At 48.5% G+C, this 27,367-nt stretch overlaps 1 protein-coding gene across 1 annotated transcript in view; it reads right to left on the bottom strand.

The window, feature by feature from the left end:
* FADS2 (fatty acid desaturase 2) overlaps positions 1-22,157 on the bottom strand; it is a 37,937-nt gene extending 15,780 nt beyond the window's left edge. The window contains exons 1-5 of the mRNA XM_074275483.1: positions 21,853-22,157; positions 11,077-11,187; positions 9,516-9,713; positions 8,886-8,987; positions 767-892 (exon numbers count right to left, since the gene is read on the bottom strand). Coding sequence (XP_074131584.1) covers positions 767-892; positions 8,886-8,987; positions 9,516-9,713; positions 11,077-11,187; positions 21,853-22,065 — 750 coding nt within the window. The 5' untranslated portion in view covers positions 22,066-22,157. The remainder of the gene's footprint in view (positions 1-766; positions 893-8,885; positions 8,988-9,515; positions 9,714-11,076; positions 11,188-21,852) is intronic.
* Between the last annotated feature and the right edge of the window lie 5,210 nt (positions 22,158-27,367).

Here is a 27,367-nt window from a genome sequence, read left to right as displayed (position 1 = left end):
TCCCACTTTCTAGCAGAAGCCTTTCTCACCGCCCTCAGTGCCGGAGCCTTCCTTCCCAGATCGGCTCCGATTTATCCTTCCCTCTCTCCATGCAAAGCTGGTTGTTTGTTGTCTCTCCCCCATCAGAGGGTGAGCCTCTCAGGAACAAGGGCCATGTCTTTACTTTTATTTGTGTCACAGGCTAACTTTGCTTGGTGCGCAAAGTCAAAAAGTTTAGGCCTGGATGCTGGGAAATGCCCCAGCGTAAAAGGGACTGCCTCACAATGGGGTGGATCTCTTCCTCCATGGAGGCCTTCGAGCACAGCAGGATGGCCACTTCTCCCCATGTTGGAGAAGAGCTCTGTGTTCAGGTGTGGGTGATTCAGGGTGATCTCTGTGGTCCCTTCCAGGGCTAAGATTCCCCAAATGAGATCTGGGCTTCTCTAGGAACTGATAAACGCTTCTGCTTATGACAGACAGAACCTTAAACTTGGAGCTGGGAAGACTTGGGGTCAAAAGTACCTCAGTCAACTGTGTCACGGATTTAAAGTGGGGAAGCATCTGAGTGATTACCTAGCCTGACTCCACTTATTTTAGGGATGAGGAAACTGAGTGAGCTTTGAACCAAAGCCATTCCCATGTCCAGAGGCTCATCTCAAGATAGGAAGGGGAGGGAGCATAGCCCTAGCTGAAGTCATGCTGGGCCTTCCCCAGAGCCCCATTTTTGTGCCACTTTCTTATTGCACCTGACAGCTCACAGGAGCTCCCTCCCTCCTCCTTCTCTTACCTCCACCGGCTGCCACTCGCCCAGGACAAAGACGTGGAGCATGTTCACGTCGGGGTCCTTCTGGAAGATGTTGGGCTTGGCGTGGTGCTGGAAGTGCCGATGATTCCACCAGTTGGCCGAGGCTCCCTGGAAAGGGAAAGGGGAGGGTTTGAGGCTGATGGGCTCTGGGTTGGGACCGGATGCTGGCCAGAGCCTGGAGTTCTGGGAAATAGCCCACCCATCCCAAGCACTGGCACCAGAAAAAAAATCAAAACACAATAACAACACTTCCTAGCTGTGTGATCCTGGGCAAGTCACTTAATCCCAATTGCCTTAGCAAAAAAAGTAAATTAAAAAAGATACAATGGCAAAGACAGCTGGGAACTGTGGGTGGGGCTGACCTGATGCAAAAAGAGAATCCACTATATACATGTTCATTAAAAAACCCTTAAAAGATAAGGAAGTCAAACAGATCAACAACAAACCTGTTATGGATAATGCAATATATCTCTCCAGTCTTAAGAGAGAGGTGGAGACTACCAGGGCAGAATGCTGGATACACTGTCAGATTCAGTTACTGTATCACCTATTTTTGCTTTTTTTTTTTTTTTTTTTTTTTTTTGCAACAAGGGAGGCTTTAATCTGGGGAGGAGGAAGATGGGAGACAGGGAAGAGATATATTTCCAGAAATCACTAACATAAAAAATATAAAAAAGACATTGATTGAATTCTGTGACCTGTTTCTTCTTCTGTAAAAGATGATTGGATTAGACAGTCCCTCTTCCAGCTGGGATAATTGGATAGATAACTGGCCAAGATCTTTTCTAGTTCTAAAATCCATGAAAGATCATAGAGTAGTGAGAAGAGATCTGGAGATCAATAGTCTGCTCAGTGGACTGATGGCTCAACATCCCACAGCTGGTAAGTATCTGGGCCAGAATCCTAACCCAAACCTTCCAGGGCTCAACACGAAAGTTAGCACCAGCCGGGCCATAATTCTGTCCCAGTTCCCCAGCCTGGGTTTTCTTCTCAGAGCTGAAATAAGCTGGGATGGCTGGATCGAAAGTGACGGGATAACTGTGGCCGTTATGATTAGACACCTGCCCCTGCTCTCCATTTCTCTGTGTAGTGTAGGATCCGGACCCTTTTGCTGTGACATTCCCAAGGGAGGCTGCCTGTTTTCAGAAGGCGCAGGGCCCCAACTTTGGTGGGAGGCACTTCTTCTTGCCCAATTAATCTGAAGATTATTGACAAGCCCACAGCTGGCTTGTTCGCCTCTACCATGAGGTAGAGATCTGGACACAGATGGCAGATTTGCCAAAGTCCCAGCTCATGCCAAGAGCATTTCCCAAGCCCAGAATGGTTGCTCGAGCAAATAAGGGTTTTCATTGGTTGGCCCACGCTGGGCCAGAATATTAACCTGGCAAAAGTTGCCTACTAGATTGAGATATCTGTATTGACAGGCTCTAGGGAGAGAGCACAAGGGCTGCCTGGCACATCGTCAAGCAATGGAGTTGAGGGAGACACCATGAGCCCATCTTATGTCTCTGCTCTGCTCAGCTCCCTTTGTGAATAATCCCTTCTGCCTGGAGCACTCTCCCTCATCTCGGCTCTAGCTCCCAGCTTCCCTAAGTCCCAATTCCTCCTAATTCCAGTGCCTCCCTCCTTTTCATTGTAATTGATCATGAATGTTGCTTATTTATACAGATCTACTGTGTGCTGTTCTTCTTGTTCTCCTGGGAGCTCCTTGAGGGCAGGGCCTGACTTTTGCCCCTTTTGGCACACAGCTTCATAAATGCTGGCTGGATGTTGAATGAGCAAATATTTGAAATGTGGATGGGAAATCCTTATCTTTACTACCTGAAGGCAGCTTAAAACATCCAGTGTCACTTAAGGGCTGGCCAACCCGGTGCCTCTGGGCCAGAGATGGCTCTCTGCTCTTCTGGAAGTGGCTGCTCCCTCTGAGGAGGCAAACTGCTCCTAAGCAGACCTCACAAATAGAATGCTTTATATCCATGACCTCATTTGATCCTCACAAGAAATAGAGGGAGAGGCTGTTTGACAGATGAGGAAACTGAAAGCTACCTCCCTCTTCTCTGCTGCCTCTGACCACCCAAGAAAATACTGACCAGCAAGAAAATGCCTGCAAGAAATTTTTAAAAATCAGTCTGGATCAAACCCAAATCAGCCGCTGGGTTGGATGTCAAAAGACCTGGATTCTGAATCCTCTGCCATTTACTCACTGGCTGATCCTGGACATAGCATTTTCTGAGTCTCATTTTCCTTCTCTATAAAATGAGGACGTTGTGCTTTGTGATCCCCAAGATCTTTCCTATTGTCTAAAAGGCTGGAAAGCTTAGACTAAAACAGAGCCAGTTCCATAAGTCCCTCCCCCTTTTCCTCCACCCCTTGAAAACATCTTATAGGTCAGGTCAAAAACTAATGTAATGACTAGATGGAGCCAAGATGGCAGAGTATGGGCATCAATCCAGAAGCATTCTTACATTACCCTCCAAAACACTTTAAAATAACACTGACCTCACATTTTGGAGCTGTAAAGCCAACAAGAGGTGAGAGTGAGACATTTTCTCAGCCTAAGATAATTTAGGCAGTCTACAGAAGTATCAGTGATACTGAGATGTAGGTCCGAGAGCAGCATTAGCAGCAGCTTTAAGAGCTCTCAATCTAGAACCCATATCAGGGTCAGATCTACTGGCAATGACTACAGATGGCACTGGCTGGCAACTCTAGTGCTCACCCACAGTTCTAAGTTACAATTCCAGGGCAGAGAAAAGTACTGGGGGTGGCAGGGAAGACCAAAAAACAAACTTCAAAGAAGACAATCATATGAAAACAGTTATAAACCAAATCTCAAAGAAAAATACTCATTGGACCCAAACCCAACAAGAATTTCTGGAAGATTTAAAGAAAGAGGTCAAAGTGGTATAAAAAAATTGGGGAAAGAAATGAAAATGATGCAAGAAAACTATGAAAAGCTTGTTAAAAGAGGCACTAAAATAATGAAGAAAAAACAGCTTTAAAAAACAGAACTGGCCAAATGATAATAGAGGCACAACAATTCACTGAAGAAAAGAACTCCTTAAAAAAGTAGAATTGGCTAAATGTGAAAAGAGGTATAAAATCTCAAAGAAGGAAAAAATTCCTTAAAAATTAAATTTGGGCAAGTGAAATCTAATGACTCCATGAGACATCAAGAAACAATAAAACAAAGACAAAAGATGAGAAAAATAGAAGAAAATGTGTGATATTTCATTGAAAAAACAACTGACCTGGAAAATGGATCCAGGAGAGATCATTTAAGAATTTTTGGATTACTTGGAAGCCATGAGTTAAAAAAAAGAACTTAAACATCCTATTTCAAGAAATTATCAAGGAAAACTTATTCTGACATCTTACTTCCATAGGGGAAAATAGAAATTGAAAGAATCCACTTATCACTTCCAGAAAGAAATTCCAAAATGAAAATCCCCAAGAATATTACAGCCAAATTCCAGAGCTCCAAGGTAAGGGAAGATCTATTGGAGGCAGCCAGAAAGAAACAATTTAAATATCATGGAGTCACAGTCAGGATATAATACAAGTTTTTGCACCTTCCAAGTTAAAGGAGTGGAGGGTTTGGAAAATGATATTTCAGAAGGCAAAGAAGCTAGGATTACAGCAAAGCTGAATGTAATCTTTTGGGAGAAAAATTAGATATTTAAGATGATAGAGAATTTCCAAGCACTCCTCATGAAAAGAACTGAACTTTACAAAAAAATCTGACATTCAAACACAAGACTTAAGAAAGGCATAAAATGGTAAACTTAAAAGAGTAATCATAAGGGTCTCAATCAAGTTAAAATTGTTTATATTCCTTTGTGGGAAGATGATATATGTAACTCCTAAGAACTTTGTCATTATTAGGATAGTTAGAAGGAATCTACATAAACAGAGTACATAAATATGAAATAATTATGTTATAATGATCTTCCAAAAAAAAAAAATGAAGGGGTGAGAAAAAGGGATGCACTGGGAGAAAGGGAAAGGGAGAAGTAGAATGGGGAAAATTTTCTAACATAATAGAGGCACACAAGGAAGAGCTTTTATAGTAGAGAGGAAAATGATTGGGGGGGTAGGGAATAAGTCTTTAAACTTGCTCTTTATTAATTTTTTTTATTTTAATGGCATATTATTTTTTCTAATTACAAGTAAAAATGGTTTTCAGCATTTTTGTAAGATGTTGAATTCCAATTTTTTTTCTCCCTCTCTCTTACCTCCCCACTCAAGACAGCAAAAATTTTGATATAGACTAGATATGCACAATTATTTTAAATAATTAGTCATTTTGTAAAAGACAAATGAGAACAAAAGGAGAAAATCACAAGGAAAACAACAAGATGAAAATACCATGATTTGATCCACATTCAGTCTCCATAGTTCTTTCTCTAGATGTGGATGGTATTTTCCATTCAAAGGCTACTGAAATCATCTTGGGTCATTATATGGCCAAGAAGAGCTACACAATCTTGCTGTTACTCTGTACAATATTTTTTTTTGTCAGAATTAGTTCAAAGAGGAAAAATATATGTACATGTAGTCAGTTGTATATAGAAATATATCTTATCTAATAGGGAAACAGAAGGGGAAGGGGATAAGAGATGGAGGTGGGGGTGGGAATGGGGGTGGGAGTAGAGGATAGGTCAATAAAAGGAAGGCTGTTTTAAGGGAAGCAGTGGTCAGAAGCAAAATAGACTTTTGAGAGACAAGATAAAAAGAGAAGGATATATAAAAGGAAATAGCACAAAAGGAAATACACAGTAATCATAACTGTGAAAGTGATGAGCTCACCCGTAAAATGGTAGCCAATATTAGAATGGAGAATCTAATAATATGCTGTCAATAAGAAGACACATTTGAAACAGAAACCCACAGAAAGAGTTATACATAAAGGAATAGAAGCTATTTCAATTCAGCTGGAGTTAAAAAGACAGGGGCAGCGATCATCTCAGACAAAAAAAACCAAAAAAACAAAACCAGACTAATGAAAAAGGATAATCAGTTGAACTACCTTTTGCTAAAAAGTACTCTACTTCATGAATTATTACCCCTTGCCAAATTTACAGCACATTTCACTAATAAATACTTTATTTCTCAATTATATAGAAAACGGAGTCAAATTTATTTTTTAAAAATCAGTCATTTCCCCTCATTGATGAATGGTCAAAAGATATGAACAGACAATTTTCAGGGAAGGAAACCAAAGTTATCTGTGATTCTATGAAAACATGCTCTAAATCACTTGATTAGAGAAATGCAAGTTAAAATAGCCCAGAAATGAGAAATGTTAGAGAAAAAGAGGTTCACTAATTAACTGTGAACCTGTCCAATGATGCTACAGGACAATTTGGAACTAGCGCCCAGCCTTTGATTCAGCCATTTGGGTACTGTCTGCATTGCAAAGAGATCAAATAAAAAGGAAAGCACCCAAATGTACAATATTATTTATAGCCGGGAGATTGCAGAGATATCTATCAATTGGGGAACAGCTAAATAATTGTGCTACATCATTATAAGAACTACATATAATTCTTATATTATATTATATATAATTATATCATATATAATATTAGTTAATTATATATAATAATTGTTGTATAATATGTATATAATAATTATATGTAATAATAAAATTATATAATTATATATATGTGTATATACATACAAAACTATGTAAGATTATAAGAAATGACAAGGGGCAAGACTTCTATGAACTGCTGCAAAATGAAGTGAGCAGAACTGGGAGCTCATGGCACATAGGATCTGCGATGGAATAATCAGCTGTATATAGTGCAAGACTCGGCTGAGCAATACAAGGGATCTAAGATCATTTCAAAAGATAAAGGCGTGATGACAAATACTATCCGCCTCTAGAGGCAGAACCGATGAGCTGAATGCAAGTAGAAATATCATTTACTTGCTTTTTTCTTTCTTTCTTTCTTTCTTTTTAAATATGACTCATATGGAAATGTTGTAGATGATTTCACATGCATAACTGAAATATCATTTGCCTTCTCAGTGAATAAGGGAGATGGTGAGAGGGAGAAAATTTGGAATTCTAAATTTTAAAAAGTTTTAAAATAAATAATGGAATTCAAAAACAGACAAACAAAAAAAAAGTTGTGTTTCTCCCATGAGGCTCTTCTCATCTGGCTCCAGCCTCCAGTACTCATTTACTCCACCCTAGGCCCTTTCACTCACTCTGTGTTCTTGCCGAAGGGGCCGGGGTTTCATTAATGGACATGATGTTCCATTTCCTACCTACCGGGAGTTTGGACTACCTGGTGTTGGCTTCCTTCTTCCCAAGCACCTCTAGAATTCGGTTTTCTTCATTTAAAGCTCAGTCCAAGGGCCACACTCCCGCCCCCCCCCCCCCCGCCCCATAGTTCTGGGACTCCCTGAAGCCTTTCTATTTCCTGACATGCGTATGCTGTTCCCCCATCCAAGGGGCACCACAGGGCAGTGAGGGTTCCCTTTTATAGCTTTGAATCCCTGGCCGTGTCTGGCCCCCAGGTGGCGATTAGCAAAAGCTTACTGAGCAAATGAATGGCTGATTTCAGTGAGAGAGTGGGAGAAAGAGCTGGGAGGAGACTCTGAGCCCCCTGACTAAACCCGTTCCCCCTCCTTCCCCAGGGGGCTGGGTGCCAAGTAACCCGGGCCCCTCCCCTCCCCCAGTTCAGCCTCCCAAAGCAAGCTACAGAGGAGGGACGGTAACAAGGGCTCAGCCATTACCGATCCCTCCGGCCTGCCCCCAGAGCTGGGGTTTAGCCCCACCCCAGCCAGCCTGGGGGGCATCCCTTCCTCTGGAGCAGGACCAAGCAGGGCCACACAGACTCTCCTTGTGGAGCCCACAAGGCTAAGGCTGCCTAGGAGGGGAATGTTGCTTTTCAGCATTCAAGAGCGGTTTTATTAAAGATGGGAGAGCAGGAGGAAGGACACAAAGGGCTCCCTGTGCAACTCGAGGCCCCCCAACTCTGGCAGGAAACCAGACCCTTGCTGGAGCTCAGGCCGTTGCTTAGGAAGCTAGGTCTTCCATCCTCCTGGGCCCTCAGGAGGTCAAGCTGGCCTTGACAAGGGTCCTCTGCCCTGCTCAAGCAGCAGAGGATCAGCTTGTGGGGAAGAGAACAGGGAAGGGGAAGAGCCTGGAGAGCCCAGTGGTCAGAGCCGACAAGTTCTATGGGAGAGCCGGGCCAATGCCTGCACCGGAGGGCAGGACCACAGGGGCCCAGGTCAGTGAGCAAACAGGCCTGAGGAGGCCAGGGGAGAGACCGACTACTCCCCCCTTCTAACAGATGAGGAAACAGGCCAAAAGAGGTGTGGCCCCGGGTCACCCCACTAGCAATGATCCAAGGGAGGACTTATATTCAGGTACCGACTCTTGTTTCAGCACTACCTACTGAGCTCCCTGGCCATTAGAGCCACTTCTCTCTGTTAGGGTTCATGTTTTTGTTTTTGTTTTTTCCCCCCTTATTTTTGCTTTTAAATGTCTTTAAATGCACAAAGTAAAATTACCAAGGAAACCAATTATACTAAAATAGTTATTAAAATATTTTTGAAAACACATTCATGGACCCCAAAATGAAAACCCCTGCTGGGCTCTCATTTGCCCATTATAGAGATAGAGAAAAAGAGGCTTGGAGAGAGGGAAGATCAGAGTCTTATGTTCAACAGGGCTGGGGTGGGGGCTCCCAGTTAAGATGATCATTGATGAGGCAGGTGGACGGTACAGTGGTTAGAGCACTGACTTTGGAATGAGGAGGACCCAAGTTCAAATCCAAACCCAGACATTTAGCAGCTGTGACTCTGGGCAAGCCACGAACAGAAACAAGAATAACCCCAAGAGAGAATTCTAACTAGAAAATCTAGGAAAATCTGAAGGTGCAGAGAGAGCTTCCAACTGGGAGGAGACAGGCAGGCGCAGCTGAGCTGCATCTTCGGAGAGACGTGGGGCCATGGAACAGCCAGGGCAAATGCATGGAGGACGACTAGGAAAGCTGCTTCTCCCTGCCCAGAGTGGCACGGAGGGACGGACTGCCCTGGAAAGGAGCCGACGCCGAGGCGGCTTTGGGCGGACAGCGCTTACCTTGAGGTGGCCGATCACAAATTTGTGGACAAAGTGGTTCCATGTGGATTTCTTGTAGACTGAGAGGTGACCGTAGTCATGCTGGAGCCATCCAGCCTGGGCCTGGGGGAAGAGAACAGGTTGGAGAAAGATACTCAGTGAGCGCCCACGAGGCACCTGGAGGACCCGACCACATGAGCCAAAGGGAGGCAGAAAGCAGAGAGGTCTGGGTACACCCCGGAAGTGCAGAGAAGGAGGGGAGAACAGAGGAAGCTTTGTCTCCATCTCCACACGTAACCTGCGGCTGAGCTCTGCCCCTTTCAAAGCCCGTCTCCCATCTACAAAACGAGAGGGGGGAATGATCCATAACACTCCCCCTTTTCAGACGGTCTTTGTTCTACGTTCTAAGGTTCCTCCTTTAGGGGATCTCCCATAATTGACATTCCATTTTCCAAAGTTCCTCCCTGCTCTGACATTTTATGTTCTATGTTCTCAACTCCTTCCCAATGTAAACAGTCTACGTTCTATAGTCTAACCACCCTATTCCAAAGTCTCTCCCAGCTCAGGCAGAGTCTAAGTGCTCTCCCCTAAGGGCCTTCCTAACTCTGATCATCACTCCATAATCTCACCCAAAGGTCCCCTCTTTCTCACCTGGGAAGTTGCCAGGATGACAGCTGTCAAGATGGTGGAGATCCAGCCGGTGCCAAAGTAGAAAACGGTGAACCAGGCTACGCTCTCCATGACAACGATATGGGCCAGGAGCAGAAGGAAGAACATGTGGTTGGACTCAAAGAGCTTCATGTCTTGCGCAGTCTTCCTCAGGGCTCGGAAGTCCTCGGTAATCTGGGGCTGAGAGGCCAGAGCCCAAGATGGGGTGTCAGCCACCCAGGCAATCCCACACAACACGGGAACCCCAGATGGCTCCAAGCAGCTAACTGCTCCCATCCAGGGGAACCAGAGGAAAGGGCAATCTGAGGGTCCACCTCCAGGCCATCAATAGAGAGAGAGAGAAATACTAAGTTTCACAGAGCCAGCCTCATGCTCAGTGCTGCATCAGGGAGAGAGAGGCTGCCCTGAGAAAGCTTCAAGTCTGACTGGGAAATAGGTGCAAATAAAACAATATGTAAACCACTGAGTCATCAGCAAATTGGTTTAGTTTACTAAACTTTTTTTTGTTTACTGTGGTTATGTCTTTAATTTTTCCTTTTGTTTCACTATTACTGACAGTTCTAGAATGTGTCAAATAACAGGGGCAGAAGAGGACTTCCTTGCTTTATTCCTGTGTTTTCTGGGAAAGCTTCTAGTGTTATCATTGTATATGATACTAGCTTTGAGCTTTAGATCAATCCTTTTTCATGGTTTTAAAGAGGTTCTTCCAACCCTATCAGTGTTCTGTCTCGTCCAAGCCTTTTTTGCCCCCCACCCCAATCACTTGAGATAATCATATAGTTTGGGATGTTTTTGTTTTTAATATAAAGTACAGAGACAATTTTAAATGAATAATTAGCAAGATAAGGGGGAAAAATAGTGTACCTAGACAAGAATGTGTGGAAAGAGAGATAGGGATTTTAGTAGACTACAAGCTTAATGTATCACCGTGTGAGCTGAGTAAGGGAACAGAAGAAAACTTACCATTTCATTGGTGTGGGCAACGACCAGTGAGGACAGTTGTGCAACTAAATTTTAGAAAGTTGCACTGAACACTTAAAAGATTGAATGACCAGCCAAGGGTCACTCAGGCAGAGATCAATATGAAAACCTCGGTCTTCCTGATTTTGGGGCTGGTGCTCAATTTTAATGCTTTTAAGTTCTCTCTCTCCCCTCCCCATCTCCTCTCTTCCTCTCTCTGTCTCCCTCCTTTTCTCAGTCTGTCTTTCCTTCCTTCTCTTTTTTCTCTTTTCTCCCTCCTTCTTTTCCTCTCCTTCCTCCTTATTCATATTCTTTCTCTCTCTCTCTCTCACCTTAGTATACAGGAATATAGAAGGAGAGCAGCAATGGTCCCAAATTGGGCTTTTTCTTTATTCCCAAGCTAAGTTCCTTGAGAACAGGAAGAAATCTATTTGTCTTGCTGTCTCTGGTGCCCGTGATGAATGCCAATTGAAGTGAATTTAATCCTGCCTCTGGGAGGAGGGCACTGGCCAGCAGGTAGACCACACTGGAGTCTCTGGCTCTCTGAGCCCTCCCTGCTCCCCTGCCCCTGCCCCACACTCACGCTCTTGCCACGGTCTTGGCTGGGCTCCCCAGGGGCCAGCTCCCCAATCAGCAAGGGCTTCATGAACTTCCTCACGAAGTGCAGGTCCTGGTGGAAGGCGAGGAAAGCGTCCTGTTGAGGAGAAGGAAAAACCCCAGCTTCAGAGCCGGCAGAGCCATCGGAATAAACAGAGGCACTCAGGAACCCCCTCCACATTTCCCTTGCTGTCTAATCCTCTCATTGGCAGGAGTCATCCAGTCTCCCACTTTACAAATAGGGAAACTGAGACCTGGGGAATGAGTTACTTAGGACTCTTCTGCTCTTCAATAATAGAGTCAGGTTTAAGATTACAGACTGACAATTGGAAGGGACCCTGGCTCAGAAGTCACCCAATCTAAACCTCCTCAGTTTGTAGATGAGGAAGCTGCCCAAGGTCACCCGGCAAGCAAGTGGCAGAAGCAAGATTCAAACTCAGGATCCCCAAGGTCGTCCACCTGCCATGCTTGGCTCTCCTTCCTCTTTCCAAGTCAGTTATCCTATTAACTGCCCAGTCCAGCTTCAGAATTGGGCTTCTCTCTCAGACCCTTGAGAGAGAGAAAAAGACTTGAGGTCATGGAAGTCAGCAGATAGCAGCAGATTAAACCCCCTCCCCAATTCTGGACTACAAGATGAGATCCCAAAGGTCAGGGGTTCCAGGAGAATTAGAGTCTTTATCCAAGATTAGAGATCCCGAGATGTGAAGCTGGAAAGCACCTTGGAGACCATTAACTCAAAACTAACTCATTTTTGCAGGTGAAGAAACTGAGGCACAGATTGGGCAAGTGATTTGTCCCAAGAGAAGCAGGAAGAGGGTTCACATTCTAGTCTCATTATTTACTATTCATAAGACTTTGGTGACTAATCGGTTGTTTCCCTCTTAAGAAAATAGGACTTTTTTTGTATTTTAGTTACTGCTGTCCCCCAACTGGAAGCACTGAAGAAAGCTGGCTCTCATGTGAACTCTCACCTTTGCCCTTTGTACCACTGCTCCCTCCTCCAGCTAAGAGCTGTGCACACAGTAGGTGCTTTGCCCCTTGCACTACTGCTCCCTTCCCCAGTTAACAGCTGTGCACACAGTAGGTGCTTTGCCCCTTGCACTACTGCTTCCTTCCCCAGTTAACAGCTGTGCACACAGTAGGTGCATGATAACTATTAGCTGTGGGTGAGGTGGTACTCTACACTTTCTGAGTGGGAGTAAAATTAAGTAGCTGAAGGAGCTTTAAGGTTGGCAAAGCTTTGGCTTTCTTTTGCTGAGTCTCTGTTTCTACACCTGTCAAAAAGAAGGGGGTGGGCTCCCGACCTCTGGGGTCTCCTCTACAGAGTCACTTAGCCTCCCAGGTTTAGAAAATAAAGGAGTGAGTGGAGCTGGGAGCTGCCTAAACCTCTTCACAGAGATAAGGGAATCCTCCAGAAGAGGCCCCAAGGGTCAGGATAGGTAGCTGCCAGTGAAGTAGACCCAGATCAGGAGATCTCAATTTACAAATCGGGGTCAAAGGGAAACCTTAATCATCATGTTTAAAAGCTCTAGCTTATCTCTAAACAGATTACAAAATCCCTCCAGGCAAGAATCTGTGGGGAAAACCAAAAGGCCCATAGTTCAAATTTACTCCAGAAACCCATGCTCAGGTCACTAAAAAAACAAAACAACAATAACAAAAAACAAACAACAATAAAAAACTCTCCATGCCTCAGTTTCCTTTTCTGTAAAATGGGGATAGTGGTGATTTGTGAATTAAATGACTGGACTGGGTAGCCAGTATGGCCCTATCTATGCTCCAGGTCCTGAGTTAAGTGCAGGGGCTACAGAGACAAAAACCCAACAGTTCCCGCCTTGAGGAAGCTAATGTTCTTTCAGAGGAAGCTCCTCTGGTGACAGTGGTCACAAGCTAGCAGTGACTGGGCTCCCTCGGAACTCAGAACCTTGGACAAGGCCCTCAATGCTCCATAGGTCACAGCCTTTGGTTGTAGGAGGTCAGCTTGGGAAAAAGCTCTGTCAGCTACTTAATTTTTACTCCTACTTCAAAATGGGTACACAATTAACAAATGTACCTACTGTGTGCACAGCTCTTAGCTGGGAGAGGGGGCAGTGATACAAGGGGTAAAGCACCTACTATGTGCACAGCTCTTAGCTGGGGGAGGGAGCAGTGACACAAGGGGTAATGCACCTAATATGTGCACAGCTCTTAGCTGGGAGAGGGTGCAATGATATAAAGGGGCAAGCACTTGCTAGTGCATAGCTCTTAGCTGGGGAGGGAGCAGTGGTACAAGGGGCAAAGGTGAAAGTTCAGATGAGAGCCAGCTTTCTTCAGAGCTCCCAGTGGGGGGGGGGGACACAAGAGTAACTAAAATACCAATCGGTCACCAAGCATTTATGCTTGGACTAAGTTCTGGGGATATAAAGAAAGGCTCTCTGCCCTCGGAGCCCAAGTCTAACAGAAGAAATAGCATGAAACGAGGAAGTTCTTAACTGAAGGGGGAAGAGAAGCCATTGGACATGGGACCAGGGCCTGAAGAGGGGAAGATGTTCTAGAAGAGATGGGGAAGTCTAGAACATTAGGAAAGGGCCAGGGAGCAAATGGATTTAAATGCCAAAAGGCAGGCCAGGAATGACTGCCTCAGGCCTGAGAAAGGCTTCCTCAAAGGCTGGCAGTTGACATGGGCTTGAACAGACAGAATTTCACCAGGTAGAGACAGAGGTAACCAGCTTAGGCCTGGGGAACTCTATTTGAGCAAAGGCACAAAAGTGGGAGAGCTCGGGGATCCCAGGGGCAGGGGGCAGTCCAGTCCAGCCCAGGGGAGCAATTTGGGCTAAGCCTGGAAGAGCAAGCTTGGGTAATGGGGAGCCACGACAGGATTTGGAGCAGAGGCCCACCTTGAAGAGCCAAGGGCTGCTCCCCATCTGTCAGGCCCAGCCTGGCGGAGGCCCTAGAGGCTCCATACCATAGCCAGGCTGGTGCCAGTTGGGTATATTCTTCAGCCCCAGCCTAATTATCCCAGCCTCTGTGTTCAGGAGTTTTTCTAAATCCTCTCCCACCTGATATAAAGCATGCACAGTGGCAATGTCCCAGCTGTCCCAGCTGCCCCAGGGAAAAGGCAGGCCACCCTCCCCCAGCTAGGAAGCAAGCAGATTGGATCAGAAACCTGAGAAGTGTAACTGGATGATGCCAGGAGACAAGGCCCTCTGTGTCCTAGTGACCCACACTGATGTAACTCGCCTTCTCCGTTTCAGAGCCCGGTCCCTCGGGAGCCTGGGTCCCTGAGATGGGGCGGGCCACCTGGATGGAGCGGCAGTCCAGAGGCCTCAGGAGCAGAATAGCTGAGGGGCAGGGAATGGAGGAAGGACTGGGCACAAGGATGGAAAGAGAAGGCATCAGTATAGGTTCAAAGCCTTTCAGTGAACTTCTGTTAGAGTTGGGAGGGGCCTTAGAACATAGAACACAGAATGACAGTTGGAAAGGGCCTTAGAACACAGAATATAGAATGTCACAGTTAGAAGCAGCTTTAGAACATGGAATATCAGAGTTTGGAAGGGCCTTAGAACATAGAACAAAAAGTGTCACAGTTGGAAGGTACGTTAGAATAAGAAATTTTAGGATTAGGAGGGACTTAGAACACAGGGTCAGAAATGGGAAGCCCCTAGATCTTTGAATATCAGAGTTTGGAGGGGAACATAGGATGTCACCTGACAGAAATATTATGGGCCAGAGGAGTTGGAAGGGTACAAGGTCACAACAGGAAGACACCCCAGAGAATGCTTTGTCCTTTACATACATTTTATAAGGATAGCTGGATGGCTCAGTGGATAGATAGAACAGTGGGCCAGGAGTCTGGAGGACCTGAGTTCAAATTCAGCCTCCAATGTTTACTGGCTGTGTGATCTTGGACAAGTCATTTAATGCAATGGAGACACAGAAGTGAAGAGCCACTCTACTGTCTTTCTAAAAAAAATAAAAAACCCAAATAGGATCATGAAGAGTCAGACAGGACTGAACCACAATTCATTTTATAGAACAAAATGAGGCTGGGGGAGAAGAAAGAGCTTATCCAGGATTTCCTGGTTTCAGAGCCCTGAGTTCAGATCTCCCTGTGTCTCTCCTAGCCCATGGCCTCCCCTGTCCTCCTGAGGGGTGGGGGGTTCTGGCCCCTAGAGAGCCCCTTTCCTGAGGATGCCCTTCCCCTCTCCCTTCCCGCCAGACCTAGTCTCCCCCAAAGCCCTGCCTGAAGACCATGAGACCGGGGTTATAGGATCCAAGAAAATAGGATGAACTAAGGAGGAAAGAGACTGAAAAGGCAGGGGGCTAGGTTACAAAAGGCTTTGAATGCCAAGCAAAGCATTTTGAATTTTTCTTGGGGATAATAGGGAGCCACTGGAGACTATAGAGTAGGTGGGGGGGGCATGACACAGCCAGATCTGTGCTTTAGGAAACTCACTTTGGGGGCTGAACAGAAGATAGACAAGTGTGGGCAGCCCCACAAATGAGGAGATTTAGGATATGCAGAGGGGGAGAGTGTTGAAGAGATGCTCAGAGATAAAATCTAGAAAGATGTAGAAGTGAAATTAAAGGTCTTAACAACAATTTGGGACAGTTAGGAACCACAGTAGATGGAGTAGAGAGCCCAGAGTCAAGAAGACCCGAGTTCAAATCTGGCCTCAGACATTTACCAAACTGAGCGAGTCACAGGTTTTGTAGAGTTTCTTCTGCTGTAAAATGAGCTGGAGAAGAGGCAAAGCATTCCAGCATCTTTGCCCAGAAATCCCCAAACGGGGTCACGAAGAGTCAGAAAATGAACAAAATTAGAACATAAGCCCTCTGTGGCAGAATCTGCTTTTATGATTTGGTTTTTTGTTTCATTTTGTTTTTTCTTTTTTTGCTCTTACTTATTAGGAACAGCTGGATGGAGAAAAAAGAAAGAAGAATATCGGAAATGCTGAATTCAAGTCCTGCCTCAGATACTGCAACTCTGAACAGAGCAGAGAAGCAGAAAGGAAGCACTTTACAAAGCTTAGCTACGTGAGAGCCGGCTGCCCTTGGCTCAGAGACAGCTTTCCTGAAGGCTTTCAGTCACTGCTCTTATTGCTAGAAGTTGTTCTTGACAACAAGCCTACATTTGCTTCCTTCCGCCTCTGGCTCCAGAGTCTGTCCTTTGAGAACCAGGCTGAGCCCGGAGAATCCTTTCCACCCTTGGCGTACCTAAGAGTGACCAGTTAATCAAAGAGCATGTTCGAGACCCTGGGCCAATGACAGAGGCCAGAAAACAGAAGCCCGGTCAGCTGACTGGGGGAGAAGGGCATCCAGTGCCAAGGAGATGTTAAAGAGGCACCGAGAGGAAGTTCCACCGGCAGAGCTGGCCAACATGTCGACCCAGACTATGCTCAAGTACACCCAAAGCACTGACTGGGCACCGAATCAGAACCTGCCGCAGACATTTTGCTAACTCTGCGACCCAGGGTATGATGGCCAGCCTCAATTTCTCCATCTGTAAAATGGCATCTAGTTTGCTAAGTTGTCAGATAAAATGAGCTTGTGTTCTATGTTCAGCTTTGCAAACCTTGAGACACTCCACAAATGTTACTTTGTAATAGCAAATGTTATACAAGGACTGATAAGAGGAGATACAGTAGTGAGAACAAATACAAAATTACCCTTCAAAATGGTGGTCACCCTGTCACTTTCCCAGTCTTCTTACACTTTCTATTGCCCCTCACCCCACCCACCCCAAGTACGGTGGACCCAGAAACACTGACCTTCTTCTTATTCCTTTAACACCGGCGGCAAGAAGGCCCGAATTCAAAAAAGCCGAGCCCCAGAAAGTCCCTAAGCCAGCTGCTAGCACCTCTCCCCTGCCCGGTACAAAGCCGTCCTGTGCCCCCTGGGATGCTAATCAGCTCTTACTGCAATGCCCTCTCGTTCCCCTAACAAATGCTAGCCCACCCCTATCATGTGGCCCTCACAAACGGAGCACCCAGACCTCAGCCCAAAACGCCAGATGGTGGGCTGATCTGCGGGGAGAGGGAGAAAGAGAGAAGAGAGAATGAAAGAGAGGAAAGAGAATTAGAGAAAGGGGAAGAGGAGAAAAAGACAAGAGAAAATAAGAGCAAGAGAAGAGAAAGAAAGAGTCCCTTTAACTGCCCCTCCTGTGGTGGAAAGCCAAGGTCCCAGCAGCCTCCTGGGGACACTGTTCCTTGTACTCTCTCCAGACTGCAGCGATGTGAGCAGGGCAGAGTACGTGGAACCCTCCTGGCTTCTTCTCGGTCCTGGAAGCCAGGCCTCTTTCCACCAGGGAGGCCAGCTTCTGAAGGGCTTTTAACTCTAGAACCTGCCCTCTGCCCTTTTCCTCCCTGTCACAGCCCTGCTGAAAAGGGCTTTGTAATCCTGGGTGCAGGATGCTAGGCTTCAGATGCCAATGAATAGAATCCTTCCATTTCACAGATGGGGAAACTGAAGGAAAAGGGACAGTAAGGTACTTGCTATCAATGAACCCATAAAAATGATTATTTCTGGAAACTTTTATTATTAAATGTATTCTAATGGAACAGGTGTGTCTCTCAGGCCCTGCCCTGGGTCCATTTAGCTCCCCCCACAATGCCCGTTCTGGTCAGCTGGAAGCACTCCAATGAGTTCAGGATTCACCCCCTGGCTCCATCACTGACTGGGTGATCTTGGACAAGTCTCTTCTGCTCTGAAAAAGGAGGGTTTTGGAGGAGAAAAGGCCAGCCTCCATTGTCCTCTCAATCCCAGACAGTGCGCTGTCACGGACAGCCCCCCAGCAGGGTCCGAGCCACGAGAAAGGGGAAGGGAAAAACTCTTTTTGAGCACATCTTTGGGGGTTCATATCTGAACATCTCCCTTGGCAAGACTGTCTGTCCTAGGGAACATCATGCACCACTGCCCGGGGAAGGGCGGACAGGCCCCGTCAGTGACCAAAGGAGAGCAAGCTCCCGCCTCCACCCTCAGTGCCTACCACTGACCTGAGGGCAGGGCTGGCAGGGACTGGCACTTAGCCCAGCCCCCTGCCTTTGACAAATGAGGAAACTGAGGCCCCAGGAGGGGGGAGGGCCTGCACAAGTTCCACCATCAAAGAAGCCCATTAAGCTTCTGCTTTCTTTCCATCCCACCATGCTGCCTAGGCCGGAGCTCCCAACTTGGTCAAGGTCAAGACTCCCTGGCATGCCGGGCACCCAGGAGGAGGCTGCCAGCAGGGTGCAGGGGGAAGTGGGAACCGGGAGACTTGGTTTAGATCTCTGCCTCTGCCACCAGTCCCTTCTCTTAAGCCTCACTTGGACCTTTGTCCTCTGGATCACAACATTTAGGGCTGAAGAGGCCGTGGGAGCAGCTGTCCGTCCCAACTGGAACCCGCCTGATACAGCCATACAGCCCTCCCCCCCTTCTGTCTGTCTCTCCCTCCCTCCCTCTCTTCCTTTATCTCTTTCCTTCTCTCTCTCCCTCTCCCTCCTCTTTGTCTCCTCCCCCCTTCTGAGGCAGCCCAGTGTCTCCTGGACAGTTCTTCACAATAGAGTTTCCCCCAACTGGGCCCACTCTGCTTTTCTTTTCCAACCTCTTCTGAGCAGATCAGGGCTTGGCCCTTGACCCTTGACCCCATGGCAGTGACCCCAGCTGCCAGGGCCCCCCTTCCCCCAGTCTTTCCTTCTCCAGGCTAACTGTCCCCAATGCCTCCAGCTATGTCCAACGGCGTCCACCCTCCCCAGATCCCCACTGCCCCCCGTCCAGATCCCCCCACTTTAACAAGGCCCCTCCTAAACAGAGCCCCCAGCCTCACTCTCATTCCTAGAATCACATCCCAGGATGGAAATAATCTCTTTAATGTGCCAAAGCTAGGAATAACTTGCTGTTATTTGAAAAGATGCGGATGCAGTTCCTTTCTCATTTGAAGTGTGTGACCCTGAGCTAGTCATTTTACCCTGTTTGCCTCAGTTTCCTTATCTGTAAAGAGCCAGAGAAAGAAATGGCCAACCACTCCAGATCCTTTGCCAAGAAAACCCCAAATGGAGTCATGAAGGATGAAACACAAGTGGGCATGATAGGGAGGAGCGTGGGGCATCTTGTCCAACAACCTCCTCTGAGGAGGGCCCAAGGACTCGGCATGGAGAAGACAGGGACAGGCTAGCTGCCTTCCAGTCTTGGAAACAGGCAGTGTGTAGGGGCAGCTAGGTGGCGCAGTGGATAGAGCACCAGCCCTGAATTCAGGAGTTCAAATCTGGTCTCAGACACTTAACACTTCCTAGCTGTGTGACCCTGGGCAAGTCACTTAACCCCAGCCTCAGAAAAGAAAAGAAAAAAAAAAAAAGGAAGCAGGCAGTGTGGCCCAATGAAATGTCCCTGCTCTGCCCTCCAGGCCTTCCTTCCCCTCATTCCCCCAGGCAGGCCCAGGCTGCTCTCCTGAGCAGACCTCCGGGACTCCTTCCAGGGGTGTATCTGAGATCTACACCAAGTACAGGAAGATGAGCCATTATCCATCAGCCCCAAGCAGGGGGAGGGAGCTAGAGGGAGACTGAGGCTGCATTATGGGAAGAGCACCCAACAATAGAGTGGGCTGTGGGCTGCCTGGGGAAGCAGGTGGCGTGCTCCTGCAAAGACTACTTCCTAAGGGTGCACAAAGGGCCGGTCCAGGGATAGAGTGGACACTCTCAAGCCCCAAAGTCTGGGGCGAGCCCGAGGAGCTCCCCTTGGGGCTCCACGCTGCCTTCCCAGCCTCTCGGCGGCGCAGGAACCTGCCCAGCAGGCCCCATTGGAACTTGGAGTGCTTCTGACTAAGGGCTGCACACTCTCTTACCAGATGTACTGATTAAGGCCTCCGGTTCAAAGCCAGGGGCAGGCAGACTTTCCAAGCATGAAAAGCTAACATCCCCTGGGTCACACTGGCCCCCCTTCTCTATAATATCCCAGATTGAACAATGCACTCTGCTCCCAGCATCCCCCCCTAAGAGGAAGCTGGGTGATCCGCCCATTTTGCAGCCCAGCAAACCAAGGCAGAGAGGCAATGACTTGCTCAGGATCATAAAGCTAGTAAAGGAGAGGGAAATCTGATCACCTCGAAGCACAGGCTCAAAGGTTTCTGAGGCAATAGGTCCCTTAGCCCACATGACCCTTTTTGGGGTTGTCTTGGCCAAGATACTTGGGATGGCTGAGGCTCCATTGGAACTGATTCCAGACCTACTGCTCCATCCTCCCTGTCCTAGGAGGGAGCTGGCTGGGATAAGGAGATCACCAACATTTAGATCGTGCTTATTATGCACTTTGCAATGATTCTCTACCCTGGGAGGCAGGGGAGAACCCCCATCAGGAAAACCGGCTTCAAACCCGGCCTTAGACACTTACTAACTAGCCCATGACTCTGGGCAAGTAACTGGCCCTCTGCCTCAGTCTCCTCACCTGTAAAGTGAGGGTCACAGCCTCTCTCTCACCTCCTAAACTCAAATAAGATAGATTTCTAAAGGGCTCAATACAGTGCCTAGCACTTAATAAATACTTATTCCTCTGAACAGTGCCTGGCACACAGTGGGCATTTAATAAATGCTTATTCCTTTCTCTTCTCTTCCCTTTCATCTATTAAAAACAAAAAACAAGTCTGGACTAGACCTGATCTTGACCTACATTTACAGCTAGCAAGCAGGACTTTCCAGGGGATTCCTGAACTCCAAAGCTAGCTCTTTAAGCATTGCCCATCCCCCAGTGGGGCTGGGGCCCAGTGGGAGGCAGAGAGGCCCTGAGAATGGCACCGGAGGTGGACGAGGTCAGTCCCTCCCCCGGCCCAGCAAGGCCCAGGAAGGCACCACTCTCAGGATCTAAACTGTGTGATCTCCTCAGTCTCTGGCCCACCCAGTGGTCCCAGAGGGGCCTAGGAGGAGACCAAGCCAGAGCTCAATGTAGCGGGGAAGGCTTCCACATCACGGGAGAAGCCCACACCTGTTGGGCCTGGCCTCTTGGCCCAGCCCAGGGCTCTGGGTGCAGATGTGCTAAGGGGCTGCTTCTTCGGCCCTCCCCTCGTGGTCCCTGGGCACCCTCTCCTGCCAGCAGCCGAAGTGCCCCGTCCCCGAGCCTCCTAGCCCGTTGCCTCCTAGAATAATTGGCCACTGACCCAACAAAGGTCAGTGAAAGGAAGCTCCTGCCTTTGTGTGCCCGAGGGCCCCAGGCCCGGCTCTGGAGCAGAGACGAAGTTCAGGCGGGCAAGGGCTCTGCTCTCCCAGAGCTGGGCACACAGCCGGGCGCGCACGTGCACGTGGGCGCCCACAGGGTTTCCCCTGGGTAGAGGAAGAAGCTGGCCACCCATCGCCAGCCTTCCATCTTCGGGGCATCTGCTGGCAAGCTTGGCTCTGCTCCCAGAAGCCCCCAGCTCCTTCAGGGCCGGATGGGGGAGGGGGTGTCCTGGCAGGCCGGAGAAGCCCTTTAGGCCATGAGCCCCATTGCCCAGGGAATGACCCTGGGGCGCCTGCAGCTGCAGACCCTAAGGGGACCGGGGACCCTCCTCCTCCTGCTCCAAAGGACAATGGGGTCCCGGGTGCAGGGGGGGCGGGGAGTGGCAGGTCTGGCACCTGACCAGCTGCTTCCCCGGACCTGATCAAACAGAGCGGGGCTGCAGGGACAGCCCCCGCCCCATCCCCCATCCCTGGCCCTTTCTGCCGGATGCCAAGCGGGCACAAAAGCCCGAGGGCTAGACCTGGCGCCCAAACCCCCGGGAGGGGGAGGGGATGGAAGGGGGCGCCCCCCCCCCCGGCTGTCCGGAGCCCCCGCCCCTTACCGTGGCATCCTCGCCCGCGTAGTGGCCGATGACTCGGTGGCCTCCCGGGTGGCGGCGCGACCACTGCGTGATGTTGTAGATCTTGCGATCGATGACCAGCCACTGGTCGGTGCGCAGGTTGTGCTTCTGGACCTCCTCCCAGCTGTAGGTGGGCAGCGCGGGGGCATCCCGCTCGGCGAAGCCCTCGTCTCCCTGCTCCCCGCCTTTGCCCATGGCGCCCGCGGCCGCCCGGGCTGCCAACCCCAGCCCCAGCCCTCTGCCGCAGCTGTCACCGCCGCCGCCGCCGCCGCCGCTCCGGCCCAGAGTGCCCGGCCCGCCGGCCGCCCGCGCCGCTTTTGTCTGCAGCTCCTGCCCCCGCCCTCCCTCCCTCGGCAGTAGCCCCGGGCTCCCCGGTGCCCTCCCGGCGGCCCCGCCCCCCGCCCGGCCCCCCTTGGACTTTCCCCTCCCGCCGCAGCCCCGCCCCCAGGCCCAGCCCCCGCAAAGGGGAGGGGGAGCCCAGCCGCCCACCTCCGCCCCCCAGCCCCAGCGGCCCGGCTTCCACGGGGATCAGCAGAGCCTCTGCACCAATCCGTGCGCGCCGTCGGAGGGGTCGCCCGCCTGCCATTGGCCCAGGAGGATCTTTCGAAGGCCAGCGGGCTGGACTCCTCCGCCGCCAGGCGGCCCGCTCGGCCCCGCTGCCAACGGCCCCCCCTCCCCCTCCGGGACCGGCAGGCAGTCGGCCCCTGGCACCTGGGCGCTCGAAGTGGGAGGATTCACCTGGGTGCCCGGCACACATGCACCCCCCATCACACCCCCTCCCCCCACGCACCCCAGCGCGCGCGCGGGCTGCACCTTCCAGATCTTCACCTGATCTGGCCGGAGCGAGGGCCGGGGGCCCTCCCGCCATCCCTCATTCTCACCGGGAGGAGGCAGGCTCTGGCTCGCGAAGGGACTGGAGCCACGTTCGCGGGGGGCGGCGGCAGGAGGCCTGTTGGAATCGAGGTCACCTGCTGCGGCTGACCCCGCACGAGGCCCTTCTCTTACGGAGCTGGGAGAGGCCAATAGGAAAGGGCCTGGGGGCCTGGAACGGAGCGAGTGTGGGGGTTCTATGCTCCCCTCCCTTGCCTTTTGTATCCAGAGGGCGCCCCGGGGCCTCTCCCCCAGCGCCCACCCTTGCTCCCAGGGTGGTGCCTTGGAATGGAAACTCCGTGAGGGGAGAGGCCCTCCCCAAAGGGGCTTCCATGTACCTTCTCACTCCACCAAGCCGCCCTCTCCAGTCTCCAGTGAGCTTTGATTGGGGCCTTTCTTCAAGCATCCTCCACTCTGGCCTCTGCGGCCTCTGTCACCCGTCGCCCTCTTCTCCATCCTCTCTTCCCTAGATCTCCTCCTGGCTCTCTCCTACCTGAAGCACCGTTCTAGCTGAATCCCCAACCATTAACCTTCCCAGGTCACTCTCCAGGAGGCAGCGCCAGCAGGAGTCCAACCAGCATTCTGGCCTCTGAAGTCTGTGGCACTTTTCCTCGGCAAAAAGAAGTCAAGGGCCAAATTAAGTGCTGAGATATTGTAGGAAGAAGAGAATATTTTAGTCCAGGGCATCAGGGAGGGCTTTTTGGAGGGGGAGGCAACTGAGGCCAGAGTCCAAAGGGGTATTCCCTTCCCCCCTACAGGGAGGATGAAGCTGGGTGAGCACTGTTCCAGGATAGGGGCTCCCAATCGATGGGAGCCAAGGCCCTAGAGTTTACGAGGTAGGAAAATATGAGATAAAGGAAGAAAGGACTTAATGGCCAAGAAAACAAGAGTTTCCATTTGGTTCAAGAGGCAGCAAAGAGTCATTCAGTCTGGGAACCATGGCCTGCCATGGGTATAGGACTGGGAGAACTGACTGAAGGACCCAGATGTCAGAACCAAGTAGCAGGGAGCTTGGGAACCTTGGAATGAAGCATGTGAAAGGCCCTAACGACATAAGCTGTGAGCATGGGGTGGAAAGGTCCGAGCTGCCTGGGATTTCAGAGGCTTTTAATTCAATTCTCTCATGTTGGTGGGAAATGGGGCCCTGAGAAAGGAGAGAAAGCACAGCTACCCCAGCTAGCCAGGAAGATTTGGCCCTGGGAGATGGCGCGCCAGAACCCAAGTCTCTCGACTGCCCAGTCCCTCTCTGCTGATCCCATTCCCTGCTGCTGCTACAATCCCTCCCTCCATGTGGCCATTTCCACTACTTCTGTTTCTCCTTTAGGAGAGCCATCTACACTTGGGGCCCCACCTCGTTTCCTCTCTCTTATCTCTGGAGTCTAACTCCTGACCTCCTCATGCAATCAAAACTGTCTTCTTCAAAGTCTCCAGTAAGAATTGTTTTTCTTTCCTTTCCTCCTTCTCCTTCCTTTTGGTGAGGAAATCAGAATTAAGTGACTTATCCACAGCCTCAGTGTTAAGTGCCTGAAGCTAGATTCAAATTCAGTTGTTCCTGACAGACTCCAGGGCCAGATCTTCCCACAATTCCCACTTAGGTCTCTGCAGCCTCTGAGATCATCCTGTCCCGGATATTCTCCCCTCTGTAGGTCCACCCTGGTTCTTCTCCGGGGCTCCTCATTCTTCTTGACTGAACCTTCCACCCCCCACCTCCACCCCCTCAGGCTCTGACCTGGACCCCTTCTCTCTTCCCTTTACTCTGCCTAGTGATCTCATCACCTCCCATAGGCTCAGTGATCCATGCTCATCTTTGAGATCTGGTCTAGCTTCTCTCTGGGGTCCAGTTCCATTTCTAAATGTCTTTTGGACTTTTCAATCTTCTGTCCTTCAACATGTCCACGACTGAACTCATTGCCTTTCTCAGAAAACCGTCCCCTCTTCCCCAGGTTCCCAGTGTGTACAAATCATTCTTGTCTCCTCTCTCTCCTCCCCCCACCCCCACCCTATCTAATCAGTTACTAGGTCTTGACAATTTCACCTACCTGCCATCCCTCTTATAAGAACCCTCCTCATGCTCTCCCAGGTTGGTCTTCCCAATTCTGGTCTCTCCCCATCCTGTCCTAAAGCTGCCAGGATCAGCCTTCTACTAACCATCTACATATCTTGTTCAGGATCAAACATAAAATCCCTTTGTAACCTAAACTTCCTTCCACTCCCTGTGATCTCTCCAATTAAAATGGGAACTAGGACTGTTTTTGCATTTCTTAAGCAATAAAAAACTAATTATAAACAGAGCTGAGGGACAGGATGACTGATAAATCCAATCCCAAATCCTGATGTTCCAACTTGATTTTCATAAGCTATAGGAACTTGTGTAAGAAGGAGCTACTCTGCTGATAAAAGAAGGGACAGAAGAAGAACCGGGATTTTTAAAAGGCGGGCCTCAAAGAAATTGCAGTCAGATCAGGTCACGTGATGAGTGAAAAGGTGGCCGAGTTTAGTGTCCAGAAGGCTAATGTCCAAGCACGAGCCGGACCTAGCGGTTGATCCGAAGCTAGGCTTTGGGGTGTCCCTGGGATAGATGTCATCCCTCCATATCTGGATGGGGCAGAACCAACTAACAAAGCAGCATTACTAAATTTCGATTTTGTCTTTGTTTACCATGGAGAATGATGAGGATTATATAATAGTTATATAATTATTAAGGGAAGTATAATAGAAATTACAAAAGACAGGAAGTACATTTTAAATAACCCTTTTTGAGCAGAAGTAGGGGTAGATGATGAAGAGCTGTGAAAGTTGGCTTGACCTTTGGGTCCTTTTTTTTCGTATCAGCTTAAATCAATGAGTATTATAGTGATGTGTTGGCCTATATGTAAGTTTGCTAGTGGGTTGAGTCAGTGAAAGATATGTGTGAATTTGTAGTCAAAGAACAAGTGCTAGATTTACAATCTTTTGGTTTGGTTTCAAAGTGACAAAGGACCATGGGCAAGTCACTTAATCCTGTTTGCCTTAATCCACCTAAGAAAGAAATGGCAAACCTTTGCCGACAAAACCTAATGGACAGCCTGTTCTGTGGTGTCATGAGTTGGACAGGACTAAACAACAATAACTTGAGCTATGATGAAAGACATGGGGTGACCTAGGCCCATATTGCTGTGTGATTGTATGGTGAAAAGAATACTGGAAAGGAAAACAAGAAATAACAAAATAGGCAGGGGCAAAGAAAACTGATATGCTTAGATGAACTGATACCGAGGGAAGCCAGCAGAACCAGGAGACCAAATAGGTGTCAGAATCAAAAATGAAGTATTCCCTCCCTGCTCCTGCCGACCCCGGGTTTCACATTGCAGAATGGGCAAGGGCAGGAAGACTGTTATGTTTGACTGTACATACTTTGGTCTCTTATTTATTTATGATTATTATTAGGACCTTTTAATTGTTCAGTTAGGGGGGGTTAGTAGGAGAAAGGTAACATGCATAGGTGTGTGTGTGTGTGTGTATGTATATATGTGTGTGTTTTTACATCTAACAATTTATCCATTTTGTTTTTAAGAAAGGGAAAGAGGATCTGGGTTCAAGGAGAATTTTGTCCAGGTTTTATGGGATTTGATGATCTCTAATATCTTTTTAAAATTGGACATTCTATCAATATTTAGTTTTCCTTGTGTATTTTTATTCAATTTACAGTTAAAAGCCCCACCTAGGAGATTAAACTCACTCCTAGGGCCAAGCACAAAAGATAGAAGGTGGGGCCTGTAAGTACAAGATGACCAGAAACACAAAGATTATCAAGCAGCAAAAAATGTCAAAACCAGTTTTGTCCATGGAAGCTGAGGGCAAAGAAAAGTGGCTCCTTTGGGGAGAAGATCCCCTTGTCTTCCTGTCTTTTTTCTCAAGGTGCTGCAGTGATGGTCCCCTCCCAAGCCAGCCGTTTGGGGTGTATGCCATCCAAAGGCCTACACTGACAAGCAGAAAGATGAATCAAGACTTCAACTATGTCAAACCAAGTGAAGCTCATGGGATCATTGGTAAAGCAGCTGTCCCTGCAGGCAGTTTCTAAGCTGGCACTTAAAATCTCCTGGCTTGAGATGACCAGCCAGTACTTGCTCTTTACTTGAGTGAGGGTTACTCCCATGCTCCAGTGAGAAGACAAACTTGGGCAGAAAAAGATTTATTTCATCGTTAATAATGAAGATGATTCCAATTTCTAGAATGCTCACTGTTAAGGACTATGCCTAGGTGAAGGGGCAGGTCAATTCTCCTAAAGCCTGGATAGTTGTGAATCATAAACTTGAAGGAGTTGCAAAGCAGTCTTCGAAGATGTTCCTTGTGGATTGGGAATGAAATAAATTGGAGGCAGAGGGAAGAGGAGAGAGGTCAGACAACTGCCTCTCAGTCGCCTTGTATTATCGATCCATTTTAGTTAGACCTCCAGCAGCCACTGGCAAGTAGCTCCCATATCCCAACAGCTCACAACTGACAAATATCATCTCCTTACAAATGCCTTGAAGGGCACACAGGATAAGTAGTTTAGGAAGTAGTTTATTTCACCCTGAGATTTTATTTTGGTAAAGAAATCCCCATATGGAAGTTCCAGCCAAAGACACCAAACACATCTTCCCCTGTA

The sequence above is a fragment of the Sminthopsis crassicaudata genome, chromosome 6 (assembly GCF_048593235.1).
Source record: "Sminthopsis crassicaudata isolate SCR6 chromosome 6, ASM4859323v1, whole genome shotgun sequence".
Classification (NCBI taxonomy): domain Eukaryota; kingdom Metazoa; phylum Chordata; class Mammalia; order Dasyuromorphia; family Dasyuridae; genus Sminthopsis; species Sminthopsis crassicaudata.
The sequence above is the reverse complement of the archived record's forward strand: the minus strand, read 5'-3'. Positions and strand labels throughout refer to the sequence as shown.